The 13,931-nt window shown below is 48.5% G+C and overlaps 5 protein-coding genes across 5 annotated transcripts; 2 read left to right on the top strand and 3 right to left on the bottom strand.

The window, feature by feature from the left end:
- Positions 1-164: 164 nt before the first annotated feature.
- Positions 165-506, top strand: EYB26_008451 (uncharacterized protein; the record flags this gene model as incomplete). The annotated part of the gene is made up of 2 exons (XM_054267704.1): positions 165-361; positions 422-506. 2 exons carry the CDS (start codon positions 165-167, stop codon positions 504-506), a joined length of 282 nt encoding a protein of 93 aa, XP_054123679.1.
- A 1,424-nt stretch (positions 507-1,930) lies between these two features.
- On the bottom strand, positions 1,931-3,134 carry EYB26_008450 (uncharacterized protein; the record flags this gene model as incomplete). Its single annotated transcript, XM_054267703.1, has 4 exons — positions 1,931-2,457; positions 2,515-2,870; positions 2,936-3,032; positions 3,101-3,134. 4 exons carry the CDS (start codon positions 3,132-3,134, stop codon positions 1,931-1,933), a joined length of 1,014 nt encoding a protein of 337 aa, XP_054123678.1.
- Positions 3,135-3,809: 675 nt separating this feature from the next.
- EYB26_008449 (uncharacterized protein) lies at positions 3,810-7,293 on the bottom strand (the record flags this gene model as incomplete). Its single annotated transcript, XM_054267702.1, has 2 exons — positions 3,810-4,821; positions 4,880-7,293. The coding sequence occupies 2 exons, from the start codon at positions 7,291-7,293 to the stop codon at positions 3,810-3,812; spliced, it is 3,426 nt and encodes a 1,141-aa protein (XP_054123677.1).
- Positions 7,294-10,882: 3,589 nt separating this feature from the next.
- Positions 10,883-11,666, top strand: EYB26_008448 (uncharacterized protein; the record flags this gene model as incomplete). Its single annotated transcript, XM_054267701.1, has 2 exons — positions 10,883-11,437; positions 11,499-11,666. The coding sequence occupies 2 exons, from the start codon at positions 10,883-10,885 to the stop codon at positions 11,664-11,666; spliced, it is 723 nt and encodes a 240-aa protein (XP_054123676.1).
- A 567-nt stretch (positions 11,667-12,233) lies between these two features.
- EYB26_008447 (uncharacterized protein) lies at positions 12,234-13,740 on the bottom strand (the record flags this gene model as incomplete). Its single annotated transcript, XM_054267700.1, has 2 exons — positions 12,234-13,521; positions 13,598-13,740. The coding sequence occupies 2 exons, from the start codon at positions 13,738-13,740 to the stop codon at positions 12,234-12,236; spliced, it is 1,431 nt and encodes a 476-aa protein (XP_054123675.1).
- Between the last annotated feature and the right edge of the window lie 191 nt (positions 13,741-13,931).

Genomic DNA, 13,931 nt, shown 5'->3' with positions numbered 1-13,931 from the left:
AAATTTGAGTAGCACTTTATCACTTGCTAGACCTCAGATTTGTGGTTGACCAAGCTCCGAAGGCTCACACGTCCTACATAATTAAACAACGTCAACCCCCAACCACTCACTACGAATTACTCCTCATCCTCCTCACTTTTGCTTCTCATAGAGACACCGTCGCAATGAGTTCAAACACAACCCCCATCGGGACCAATGCCGAACCCCACAACTCAACAGCTCCAGCAACAACAGGCGGAAACGCCGCGGGACTCGACAGTGTTCTACCCAAGGTCGCTGGTGGTGCGCCCGCACGGATATACTTGAATGAAAAAATTACACCATATTTGCTGGAAGGGTTGAAGGATATTGCGAGGGAACAGTATGTTTGACAGCTCCCTAGTATTCAAGGGTGCAGTTTGACTGACGTTGCGCGTTCTAGGCCACAGAATCCGCTGAAAGTCCTTGGAGAATACCTCATCAAGAAGAGTAATGAAGTCGAGCAGGGTCACAATAATGCACAATAGGTATACAACAGGATCTCTAATCCTATGCCTCGGTCTGAAATAGGAGAATGAATGTGTTTGTGGAGGATAGCACAATTGCGTGTTGGGTATATTCCACATGTTTTTCAGCACTTATTTTCTGGGCCGAATCGACGTCCCATGGTGTTGAGACCACAGCAAATGCATTTATGGTCCGGGCTAGACATCTTCGACGGACTCTCTTACAAGAAAATGGGTTCGGAACGATTCATAAAATTTATATTGATACCATTCGTCTTGCCTACACGTCATCACGCCACTCAAAGCACTCAGGTCAAGACGGCAACTACACCAAGCTCAGGATCACATACTCGTTAAAAGCGGCATTGAATTCAGAGGCTCAATTTTCAACTACGTGTTCTTAACGACAGTGCAGATATGGATTGGTGAAGTTCTATACAGAGAAAGATACCAGAAAACGTTTCTCAAGACGGCGTCCATATTTATATGACTATCTTGTCTGTCCTAACACCAAGTCAGCCATTCAACTCCTCGAAATTCGACCTACCTAGATGATATGGCGATATCGTCAAGAATAATCTCGAGTGCAAACGATGATGGCAGAATCGGTCTTTTGGCGGTATTAGAACATGGATTATTCGATATGTTGTCAATATTGCTATCGGTCCAAAGAGGCCGAGCAGGATTGGTGATGCAAGACAACAGATGTCAAGATCAGGTCGACATCCAAGAAGAATCGCAACTGTACTGGTGAATTGGCGAATGTGATTCGATATGAATTTAAAGTGATTTAATGCAAAAATTCGATCTGTCTCTTTTGTTCTCTGCGAAGTCGCAATATGATCCAGTCGTTACGTAGATTTTCGAATACGGCGCACATAAGCTGACTATCGATTTAGGACCATACCGAAGAAAGGTTGCAAACGTAGTAGTGGCTGTCCAGATTACAACGCGATATTTTTTTTTAGAAAAGCTGGCTTTGTTTTTGTGTGTTCCCTTCCGTCGCCAAAAAAACATGCCGTACGTAATCCTGAGAGACAGACTGAAACAAGTAGATAGAGAAACATCATGGCGGAGCGCAAAATTTTTGGACGACAAGAATGTGTAATGAGTTGATACAGGTCGGTGGTGTGAAGCATTTGTTTCTGGCGATGTTTTGCGTGCTGCCGACACTCGGTAGACGTGCGCCAAAGCCGATCCTTTTTCTGAATTTCGACCGCAGAGAGGTTAAGACATAAGGGGATATTATTATGGCGTTGGCTGACCGTAACCCTTCGCGCCTGAGCCCAGCACGAAATAGAATTGAATACCGAGGAATACAAATGAAGAATCGAAGCTTCCTTGGAAGAAAAGAAATGGAAAAAAAAGGGAAGAGGGTGAGAGCCAAAACAAACCCTTCCAGGTTCCTCTGCAAGTCATATCCAGATCAACTGTCATTCATGGACTTACCTGCTGCCGTATCTTTCCTCTCCGCGACCTTCGTAAGATCGGCCGCCGGTACCGCTGCCACTGCCGTTGTAGGGTTCACGGCTTTCGCGGGGAGGGGCCTGCTCGTAGCTGGGAGGGTTGGCATCACGGTCATAGTAGCCACCGCCACGGCGCTCTTCACCACCTCCACCACTACCACCACCACCACCACGACGTTCTTCTCCTCCACGAGAGTAGCGCTCTTCACGGGAACCATAGCGATCACCACCGCCGCTGCCACCAGCAGCACCGCCTCGGTAAGAGCCATAGTCGTCACGGTAATCGTCACGACGGCCGTAGTCGCGGCCATAATCCCGGCCATACTCACGTCCACCACCATTGCCTCCGCGGTATCCGTGGTCATCGCGACCGTAATCTCCACCACGGCGACCGTAAGAGTCGTAGCGGCCATATCGGTAGTCATCGTAGCGACGGCCACCACCGTAGCCACGGCGATCCTCGTAACGGTCACGGCCTCCACGTGAAGGGCCTCGGCCACGGGGGTCTAGAAAATGAAATTAGTCATGACTATACTGACGATTTCAATGCTGCAAAAGCTTACCTCGTTTAGGTGGACCAAAGTATTTGCCAGGAGTAGGCGTGCGAGGACGGCTACGGCGAGCTTTCTCAATGCTGAGAGTGAGGCCATCAATCACTTCACCTTGCAATCCTTCCTTGGCAGCATCAGCTTGTTCAGCAGTGACCATCTTGACGAAACCGAATCCACGTGACTCCTTAGTGTGAGGGTCAAGCATGATAGAACAGTTCTCAACGTCACCGTATTTTTCAAACAAGCGAGAGATGTCTGCTTCAGTGAGACGGGGGTGAATGCCAGTGACGAAAAGGTTGGATCCTGGGTTGACAGCTCCTTCATCTTCGTCGTCGACTGGGGGCTTTCTGGAGTCGCCTGCTGGTGCTCTGTTCGGCCATCGTCAGTACTGAGAACTGCTGAATATAAACTTATCGGAGCACGGCATGCTTACCTATCGTCCCCACGGCTTGGAGAAAGGCTACGGTCCCGGTCGGCGCGTGAATCTCCACGGGGAGAGGCGCTACGGTCGCGATCATAGCGACGGTCGTCTGGGGGTCGATAATTAGTCAGACCAGACACAAAAAAAGCTGTGGCAAAGCTGCGCTGCAAAACTCACCGTCGTAGCGACCGTTCTCGTTCTCGTACTCCATGGCTGACATTTTTCTGATGGGTTGAATGGAGTTGAGTGATAAGTGAAAGGGAAGAGAAGAAAAGAAAACACCGAGCTCGCTTTGGAGTTTGGAAAGAATATGATTCGCGCTAGGGTGGCAAGGCTTGGCACGCTTCTCCAGCCGTTGGAAGTTAACTGAGTACGTAACTACGTAGTAACCAGGTAAGATCGGCTGGCGTGACAATGATGAGTAAATTGCAAAAGATTAGGAATGAGCAAAGTACAGATGATGAAGTGTCCTGGGGATGGGCAAAAAAGGGCGACCTGAAGGAAATTTGTTTGCTGACACTCCGTTTGCCTCACTTAGAGCAGAGCTCTGGCCCGTTGGAGCCTCGGGGCCGCATTTTGCCTTGCATCAACAAGGAACGTAAAACTTGTACCTTGGAAAAGGCCAGTAGTACAGGATATTTTACACTCCGATAAATAAATGCAAACACTACTATGGAAGGCACCGTCATTTAAGAACACTCTTGTTTGTTTCAGACTGGATAATGCATGCTAGGCTATGCTGATGGCAACAGTACAGATCACATACTAAAGCATCCAAATAAAACTATCTATAACGCCGAATATTGCCAATGCTAGCCCTTTAGAACTCCTGTATCCTCACATAAGACGCCTGAAATAAACCCCCAATATCGTCATTAATAACAATCTACCTGAATCCCCGATACCGTCGGCGTGTCCGACGAACATTCGCAGGTTCAGGGGCTTCTCCATTGACTTTATCCGGTTCCCCCTTGATCTCATCTTTGCTCTCATCGCCCCCCAAGTCCTCAAGCTCGTCCTCGTCGAGCTCGCTCAGTTCCTCGCTCATGCCACGGAGGACGTCCCGGCCAGTCCACCGCTCTTCATGTATGGTCGTGCCAACAGGGTCAAACGGCTGCATATACCATTGAATGCCTCCTTGAGCAAGTGGCCCCTGTTGTTGATCTCCCTGTGAGCTCAATGGCGGTGTCAATGGACCTCGTGCTGCTCTTGTAGCATGACCATCTGGCTGGGAAACCACACTTTCGTCGTCCTTTTTGACCTTATCGCCAGCCATGCTATCAGCGATGATTTCAGATTCTTCCATTGACTCATCTCCAGCTCTGTCACTGGAGGGTGCGGTGATGATAGCGTTTGTGGCTTGGCTGTACTTATCACCCGCATCAGACATGTCAACGTCCCTGTCGGCTACCGGTGTTTGCGTTTGTGCTGCTGTGTCGGGGTTGCGGATCTCTACATGCCCGTCAGACTCAACGGCAGGCAACCCGTTCGTCACCACAGCGTGGTCGGATGTAGTATCGAGAGCGTCTACCACAGATATTCTTCGTGACAGAACCCCACTCTCAAAGATATTGTCTAGCTCTTTAAGTTCCTTTTCGAATGGCAAGCCGCTCAGTTCAGTTTCCTTCCGGATGGCGTCCTCGAGGAATGGTTGGATCGATTTGATAACCCTCTTTGCCAATTTTCTCTTCTCGCGCTGGTCTAGTGTAAGCTCAGGTGCGCGTCCACTAATCTGCAGCTGAAGCTCCGCTGTATCCTCAACTGGCTGAGCACCTATCTCGGTGGTGAAGATATGTGCCAGGTCGGCAGAGAATACCGCCACATTTGTGTAGTATCGTGATTCCAAGCGAGTGCGGACAGCTTGTAGAGGTGCACGAAATACACCTTTGGGATCGAGACTTGCGGCAAGTTAGTGATAGATCTAAAGATTAGGAAGGGAGCTGGTCAAACACTCACGTCTGAATTTTCTCAAATATCGGCCACAACAATGGAGGTATAGGAAAGTAAACGGTATCGATAATATTGCGGAGCATCTCAACGTCTTCGAGCTTGGCACTCTCACGTTCCTTCACGTCGGCGCAAAGAGCACGAACTCTTTCAACATCGGAAGATAAGGTTTCTGCAAAATCGATACGGCGCTGGAGACGCGACAGGCCAATGTGGCCCATGCCAGCGAAATTGCGTCTAGTCATCTCCATCGACGAGAATGTCTCCAGCTGAAGCTGAAGGCGCTTCAACAGAGCAGCTCCTCGCCGGGCTTCTCGCTTCAGGGTCCAGTATTTGCAGGCATCCTCGGCATACTGTTTCCGTTGGCGCACAGAAAAACGCTGCAACGAAGCCACGACAGAGTTCAGCACTGTCTGGGGAATGACCGGTGCCCCGGAAGCCAACTTCCATGTAGGTTTCGATGGAGTCGTCCGTTTCCGTTTATTACCTCCTACATTAAAGGTCAAATGGATATTTGGACCATGATGAGCATGGCTCTCCATCGCTTCGCTCCCATCTGGAAGAGACGGACCAAGTGCAAGAGCAGCTGCCTGACTATCGCCCCACCTTTTGCCATGCATTGTATTCTTGTAGTATTCCACGGCTTCAGCGTAGGCGGCATCAGTGCCATGTTCCTTTCGCCAGTCAGGCGGGACATGCTTGTGACAAAAGGCTTTCAATAGGTGAGAATCCATAATTGCCGAATTGTGGGCAGACTTCATCTTTAAATAAAGTTGAGAGCGTCTTGCACACGTGACATGGAACGCGACGAAGCAATTCTTGTTGCTGCACTGGATTGAGGCGCCCATTCGCTGCTTACAAATATAGCACTGAAGCTTCCATCGACTCTTGGGTACTTTCTCGACGTCGGTGACGGGCTCCATCAGTGACTGGTTACCGATACCCACTTCCGGAATCCAGATAGAACAAAGCAAATGTGACCACTTTGATGTGTTTGTTTGTTTGAAGGCGCCCTCAGTATTCGGACAGAAAATACAGTTTGGAGACCCGCGTCCAATCAATTGGCATTTTCGACATAGCCATTGACCTTCCGGGATATATGGAACGCCATAACATTCTTGGTGCACAGCAAGATCGCATCCATCACAGAAAACAATAGCGTTGGAATTTTCGCAGTCTCCGTCATCGCAAACTGCACATTTGCTGTCCTGTTCTTCACCATCTCCCACTGGCTCACCGTTGACAGCGGCGGCAGAGCTTGAGCGCGGACGTTGTGTTTGAGGTGGCTTCGGATTCGGCTTCGGGATTTTCTTTTCTAGCGCATACCACTCTTTCTCAATCTTGGTCATGGTAATTTCAAAAACGGCAGGCTTGATCGCTTCCAGCTGATCAGCCTTCCGCCTATTGTTGTAATCTTCCAACCATTTCTCATCTTGTTCGTCCATATCATATTCCACCCTTCCAACACCCAAAGAGCCAATCGCCGCGTTTGTATCGCCATCCGTGACAGGTGGATCCAGATCTAGATCTTCTTCAATAGCCCCTTCGGCCATACGAATCAGTCGACGATCGTGGCGTACAAACAAGTCACTTTCTTGGTAGCCAACACTAGCCATTGTACGATCCACGTAATTTTGCTGGTTGACGCCTTTCTGCTCGTAGCGGACAAATGGATCACGTAGGTGAAAGTTCGGTTTCGGAAGGGTTAGCCGTTCGCGAGGATTCGGGCCCGGAGGTGGAACGACCTTTGGCTGTTCAGGACTTATAATAGCACTGAGCATCGCATCTGGTCGCCGTGGAGGACGACCCGGGCGTCGTTTGGGAGGTGTTTGGGGGATGGCTGGAGTGGCGATTGTAGAGGCATCGTCACCATGGGAGGTCATAGATACCCCATTGGTAAGCTGATTATTTGTAATAGGTTGTTGTGGTTTATTGGCACCATCCACTTCTTCGGCACTGAAGACTGCAAATTTGGCTTCAATGTCCAGATCAGGGTGAAACTCTTCCCAGCCGCGTTCCTCACGAGGTTTATATCCATCACCTTGTTGGAGAGCCAAAGCAGCAGCAGTCGCGGAACTATAGCGGCCTCGGCTCTGGGTACGTTCTCGGCGAGGACGAGTAGAAGGCGGAGTGGTCATGGGAAGCGGGGTGCTGACGATAGCAGGGGCGATCTCGCGTCGAGGACGTGGAGAAGGTTGACTCTGGGCTGGAACGACCGGTTCCACGACGGCAGCTAGCGGTGGTTTTCGTTCAACAACGGCATCTATCTCGATAAACCTGCCACCGCCGCCAGGTCCACCAGGGATGTATTTGCGCTTCTTCAGTGGAGGTCCATCGGTTGGGGTTGTATTTCCATTTCGGGAGTTTCGTAGTGGCGCCATCGATCGAGCCGAGAACGTTCGTCTCCGTGACAATGGAGCCATGATATATGTGACTTTCCTGGGCGCTGGAAAGCCGTAGTTTGTCGCGCCGGCTTGTTCGTAAAATCCCAGGGGGATAGTGCCACAACTCCTGGGCTCAAGAGAGCAGACCCGGCTGGGGGGGAAAGGAGGTGTCAAAGCCCGCCTGAAAACAACAAATCCTCAAGCTCGAGAGCTCTCTCCCAGAAAAAGTAGGTTGGTCAGTTGACAGCGCAAGAGCTATGGCTCTATCGCAACGAGTTTTTGAGACGCGAGGCTGCGACGTCGGCATCAACGTGCTCAATCTCGAAGCACGGGGTAGCTCCGGCTAGCTGTATTGGGCTAGCGCGAATATGACTAATGTGGGAACTAGCTAAATATGGATTAGCTCGACACGCTCTGTTGATAAGATCAATTTATCCGTTTTGAAGTATATTCTTCCCTGATGTGACGGCGATATTTGATATTTACCATTTATACCGTCTCGTGCATCTATCATCTGTTCCAGTCACGCAAAACACACCCTGAATAGCGTGTCCTTTGCCAGACCAGACAGTTTGGATGCTTCGCGGAGATGCTCAACCAATATCAACGATGCTGCTATAATGCGGGGCCCATCAATCCATTGCTTATGCTACAGGAGTTTTATTTGGATGGTAAACCTTAGATAAGATTGGCCCGCTCTTCCAGATTTAGAAGTAGGTGCTTCTGATTGTTTCGATACTACTGATCATCCCACCCTTGACTGAACTTTGAACCTTGCGTGCTGAGATTATTCCTTCGGGTGGTAAATGCGAGTATTATCGATCCATTTTCTTCCAAGAACAGACTAGACAGTATTGAGGTAGCATGGCACCCAAAGCCGATCGGATGAGTTTTACGATCATGCTTGAAGATCTCGCTTGTATCAGAAATTTCAGAGGCCGGAAATTAAATAACCATGAACTGAAGCGATTCAAAATATGGTCAATATGTTGCAAGTTCACAAGGCGGAAGATCAGGCATGATGCTCGGATGAAACCAGTAGTAATCCCGCGAACCTTTATCGTCCTTCTCTTCTAACCACTCTTGATCGTCTTATAACCTTGTCTCAATAGTCCGATCAGTTGTAGTGTCCATGATCAGACTATGTGAATACATTTCAGGTCAGGTTCTTCCATGTACAACATCCAGAGCCTGGATTATTTGTCATCGCATCGCAAAATGACTGCTTGTCTATAATTAGAAGCAGAGGCGATGGCTTCTAGAGCAGCCGATTTTCAAGTGGGCGCGGAGCCAGACTGTTGGGCTTTGGGCCTTATTATCAAACTCAATCTCGTCTTGTCTTGTTAGCAGCATGCACGTACTGCGTACATGTCAAGGCATTAATCCGATTGTTGGTCGGAGATGTGTCCGTTTCCAGAGATTTCCACGTTCACGTCCACGTAGCTGAAATGCACATGAAGCCTTTGGTTTTCCGTGTCATGTCCGTACCAATGATTCTGGGGTATTAAGCGCTCGGCCAGAATTCGCGGACATTCTAGAAACTAAAGTCCACGTTGGATAAGGTGCATGCATCTTAGATACATTCAAGGCTTGAAAGCGTCGTGAAATCATACCACTTTGAGACAGCGAATCTACCACAAGATAGCGGACAGAATGAATGATGCTAGAATGAAGCCAGCCCCGGGGTCTGTGTTGTAAAGCAGCTCTATGTCGAATCCATTGAAACAAAATAGATGCCGACCTCCAACGCGTCGGCATTTGGAAGTGTACTAGGAGGTACACGACCAACCCTCGGTGCTATTACATTTATGTGGAACCGTGCCACCAACAACTTCGAAATATTCAAGACACCATGCATCCTGACCAATCTTGTCATTACGGTGATGACCATGTGGTCTTCTTTTGAAGCACTTCGGTCGAGTAGGCGATTGGGTGTTCATCGACCCTCGGGGCTTATACGCGGGCTGAAATCAGCCGGCATGGAGCTAAGTCACGACGAGTATCTATGGTTGGTGCTACAGAAAAATAAATAAAACTAAAATAAAAGATCGGCAAGACGAATATTGTGACAACATCTCTTGAAAACAATCATGAATTCGTGTAAAATTCAAAATGCGTCAGAGAAATCTGTAGTCTTGAATTGACCAGAGACAGAAACATGCCTCCAAGATCATGAGACGTCGTAAGAGACACGAATTAGCTTATCTACGATTATTATGAACCGCCATTTGCCTAAGATTCGTTTTATTGCCTTGATCAAGCTAATTCTCAAAGTGCTCAATCTCAAGATCGACGGGAGTTGACAAGGGACACTATGTTGTTGACACCAAACCATGCATGCATGGATATATAGTTATATACTTCAATGTTTATCAATGTGCCGGCTTCGAGTCAAATGCCAGTATAGGTGCTGTTTTCTGCAAACAGGAAAATGAGCATCCCTTGGAGAACATGCCACCTAGAGTTTCTCATTCTACATACACACTACACACTACAAAACAAGTCATCGTGAATCTATACAGACATCCCGACTGTGAAGCATACTAATTTAAATATAGAAACAGGCCAAGCTACATTCAGTCCGCGCTGGGTCCGAGTTCTAATATTAACAGCAGCTCTGCCAATCAGACTCTGCAATTAGACGGCCCCACGACTCATGGTGGCACCAAAATTAACCTACTGTGGATGTCTAATCTCACGCCCACCTCGAAAGAGCATGACTCCCTTTCTCTTTGCCGGATGAACACTAACACATACAGAGTACACGTACAGTCTCCAGGCCTACCACAAGGCCGACCACACGGCCGGGCACAGCCAACCCCGATTTTAAAATACACGCCCGCGCCCCGGACCTGCATTTCGTCGGTGCATCGCCCCCAACCGGCTTCAGAGTTGCGGCTAAACCCTGGCCAAGGGCCATTCCAACACTCCTCAGACTCTTGCGCAGCCTCAGTTTTTGAAACTTAATTCAGCTGGGATCCCGGATTTGGTCCGCTCAAACACGCTAGACGGAAGTGAACCATCTCATTCCAAAGGTGTTTCTTGTCATTGATTCCGCTAGGGCCAACACTAAGGCTTGCTTCGGTGATGCGGCGGCCAGCGTGGCTGCAATGGCCCTTCACGTTAGAACTATGTATGTGCGTACGTGCATCCCGAAATGGGGTCCACCCCATATGGCACATGTTGCTTCTTGGGAAAAAAAAAGGTGTAGTATGCTGAAGGAGGCTGTGAAGTGTTAATTCTTATAAACCTGAATTTATTTCAGGATGCATTGTCACCCACCAAGGATGGTGTGTATAGGCTACTGGCTAGTCCGTTGTCAACAACCTGACTATAAACAGGCACGGACGGCCACCACCATACCATCTTCGTTTAGAGATTCGTTTGCCCAACTTAGATGAGCATCACCTAAGTAGTTAACCCTCACAGCTTTGTCAGCCTTCAGCCTCCACATCAAGCCGTGTTGGATTATACTTTGCCTTGCGGCTGGGTTGTGCTGCGACGTTCTTTCATGCCACAAGTGGAGTCTCAGTGAACGTGCTTTTCACGACTCAAGACACTTGTCATCAACCAACCTACTAACATACGATCCGAACATTACTACTGAGCCTCGAGTCATTTTGGCCCCATGCGACGTTTCTCCCCGTCATCACAAGGAGAAGGTTCGCCGTCTCTGACTCTGAGTGGCCACGATTGTGATTTGGTGGAGATCACAAACGGCTTCATTCGCGGCGGGCCTCTCGACATATCGCCTCCAACTTCTCCAGATCTATATCGGAGTCTGCTTAGAGGACCTTTTATCGTGGAGATGGGTTCCTCCCCGCATCAAACTACTTCTCCTCCGGAAAGCGTAAGAAAAGCCGTGAAGCCTGGTAGGCAGCGATCTCTCAACGAGTCTGGGACTAATCACGCGTCCAACTGGTCGTATCATGATGACACCGTGCTTATCAATGCTCGGGCCAGGGGCCAAGGATGGAGTCAAATACAGAAAGAACATTTTCTGAACAAGACAGCAAACGCTTGCCGAAAGAGGCACGAGCGTCTCGTTGCAAAACGAAGAGGAACAGAGTGGAACCAGGAAATGCTTGAGAAGTTATCGACCGAGTACAGTCGATGTCGGGAGCAGATATGGCAGCCTCTAGCAAACGCCATTGGCGAGAAATGGCAGGATGTTGAAAAGATTGTAAGTCTAATCCGCTAACAACTTTTAATGGAGTCTCGGTACTAACAATGGCTTAACAAAGTGCTTTGAGAGAGGCTTGAAATCATTGATCACACAGCCCCGCTCGCAAAGAGGACGAGATATCCTCCATACACAGGTTCAACCGAGCAACATCTCAAAGCCCAACAATGACGAGTATCCCCGCCGGACAAGCTTGCTGCCTCTCAAAGACATTTTGGCACCCGACTAACAACACGCTTGCTCTCTCTCTCTCCCTTCTACCGACCCATCTTTCACTATCTTCGCTATTTCTTCTCAACTCCATCTCTTACATTATACGAAAATTAATGACTTACGATGCGACGGAATTTTTTCTTGGCTTGACCGGCATGGCTCTTGGGCAGGGTGTTTAGTGCTGGGTGATTGATTTTATCTTTTAAAAATGGTTGTTCATCATTTTTCAAGGCTTTGTCCGTTTCTATCCCGTTTATCATAATTTCCATTCATACCCATCTTGCTTTCTTCTCTCACATCTTTTACTATCCACTTGTTGACTTTGATAATCGCATCTATTTCCAATGGGTATTCTGTTGTCTTGAGCTGAGCGCTGGAGAGTTTCTGGGTTATTTCAACCTCGACTTGGTTATATATCATTACGCATAGTATGGAAGATGGAGAAGGTGTATAAGCGCGTTATAGATCGATTTCTTTCAAAATTGCACTTTGTTGGGGTATCATTCAGTAATATACTACACATAGCCTTGAAAAGTACAAGGGTATCACTATTATACATGATTATAGGTTTTATACACTTTCCCTAAGAATCTACTTTCTCTCCCCTGATCCACCACCCTTCTGCCCCTAAAATGCCACCGTCCTCAGCACTGGGGTCCAAACTCCACTTCCGAATTGCCCTACAGCTGAGATTTGTCGAATAGCCTGCTTCGAACATTTCTATGCCAGCCCATCCGATCATCGCCGCATTATCTGTGCAGAGATATGGGGGCGGAGCAATGACCTGGATGTGTGGAAATCCACGCACATCCAGGAACGACCGTAGGACTGTCATGAGAAATCGATTGGCAGCGACTCCGCCACTGACGACTAACGTATCGACTTGTTGACGATGACGGTGATTAAATTTGGACTGCTTTTGTAGTTGCTCTAGAGCAATGATGGTTCTTGAGGCTAGATGCTCGAAACAAACACGCATCGACTCCCGTGCAAGAGCAACCCTTTCGTCTTGCGTCACCTCAACACCTGATTTTGCCTTGTTGGCCATGATCTTGCCGACGGTACTTGAGACGCTCGAGAAGCTGAATTTCAGATCTCGGGTATTGGCATACGGAGTAGTAAAGGACCATCCCCAAGTATCCTTATCGGGTTTCACGACTTCCTCCCCACGGGTCTTTAACGGTTGGTAGTCGGCGTAATCTGCGGGACCATTGGGAAACGCAAATGTTTCCAGTAGTTTGCCGTACATGGTTGTATTTGCCGATTCTATTATAGACTCTGGAAGTATAAGCCGTGCCGACTTGTCCAGTGTCTCGCCGATGGCGATATCGGCTGTCGTAACTAGGATCTCGTGATCAAGTAGTGACTTTGTATGAACAAGCATTGAGTGGCCGCCGGAGACAAGTACAGAGAGAAAAGGGAATTTGGGTTGTAGTTGGTCGATAGGTGAGGAGCTATCGAGAGCGGAGACGAGTCGAGGCGTCAGGAGATGCGCTTGCATATGATGTACCCCTACAAGAGGGATCTGCCATGCAACTGCCAACCCCTTAGCTGTGTCTAATCCGACCGAGAGATTGGATCGCATGCCGGGACCCCTTGTTGCGGAGATAAAATCAGGTAGACGACGTCGCGTAGATCCAGTCTTTGGTAATATATGCGATGCTGCTGCGCCATCGTCGGGTGGGAGCGAGCATAGCGCCTTTTGAATGAGTTTCGCTAGGCTTTCTTGATGCGACTGTAGCGCTTCGATTGGGTGGATGCCTCGGTATTTTCGCGTATCCGCTGTTATGTTCTCGAGAAAATGAACCTTTGCAGTTGCTGCATGTCCGGAGGGGGGGTCTTTCTCGACGATTGCGACGGACGTGTCATCACTGTATACCATAAATTGTCAAAATGAGAACAATTCAAGCGCTCATTGCGGTGTGTTTGAATAAGGTTTTTTTTTACCATGAGCTCTCAATCGCGAGGGTAAGCAGTCCACGGTGCCTGGGTATAGCACATTTTGAGATCGATGTGATAAGCGGACGCCGAAGGGCGTGAGCGTCAATGCATGGCCGAATTATGAGTCGTGGGGTACTCAATTGCAACATTGAGACAATGTTAAAAGGAAAGAGTTGTTTATTCGGAAGAATGATGTATTTTTTTTGTCGGAGAAAGCAGAGGTGAATTTAGACTACGCCGATCAACGGTGGACCCACACGTTCCATCGATTCGAGATATGAGATCAAACCTAAACATTTATAGCTACTCCAGTGTTTGAGTCTTCGATGTCATTGACATA

The sequence above is a fragment of the Talaromyces marneffei genome, chromosome 6 (genome assembly GCF_009556855.1).
Source record: "Talaromyces marneffei chromosome 6, complete sequence".
Lineage (NCBI taxonomy): Eukaryota > Fungi > Ascomycota > Eurotiomycetes > Eurotiales > Trichocomaceae > Talaromyces > Talaromyces marneffei.
Note: the sequence above shows the minus strand (reverse complement) of the source record. Positions and strands in the feature narration are given on the sequence as shown.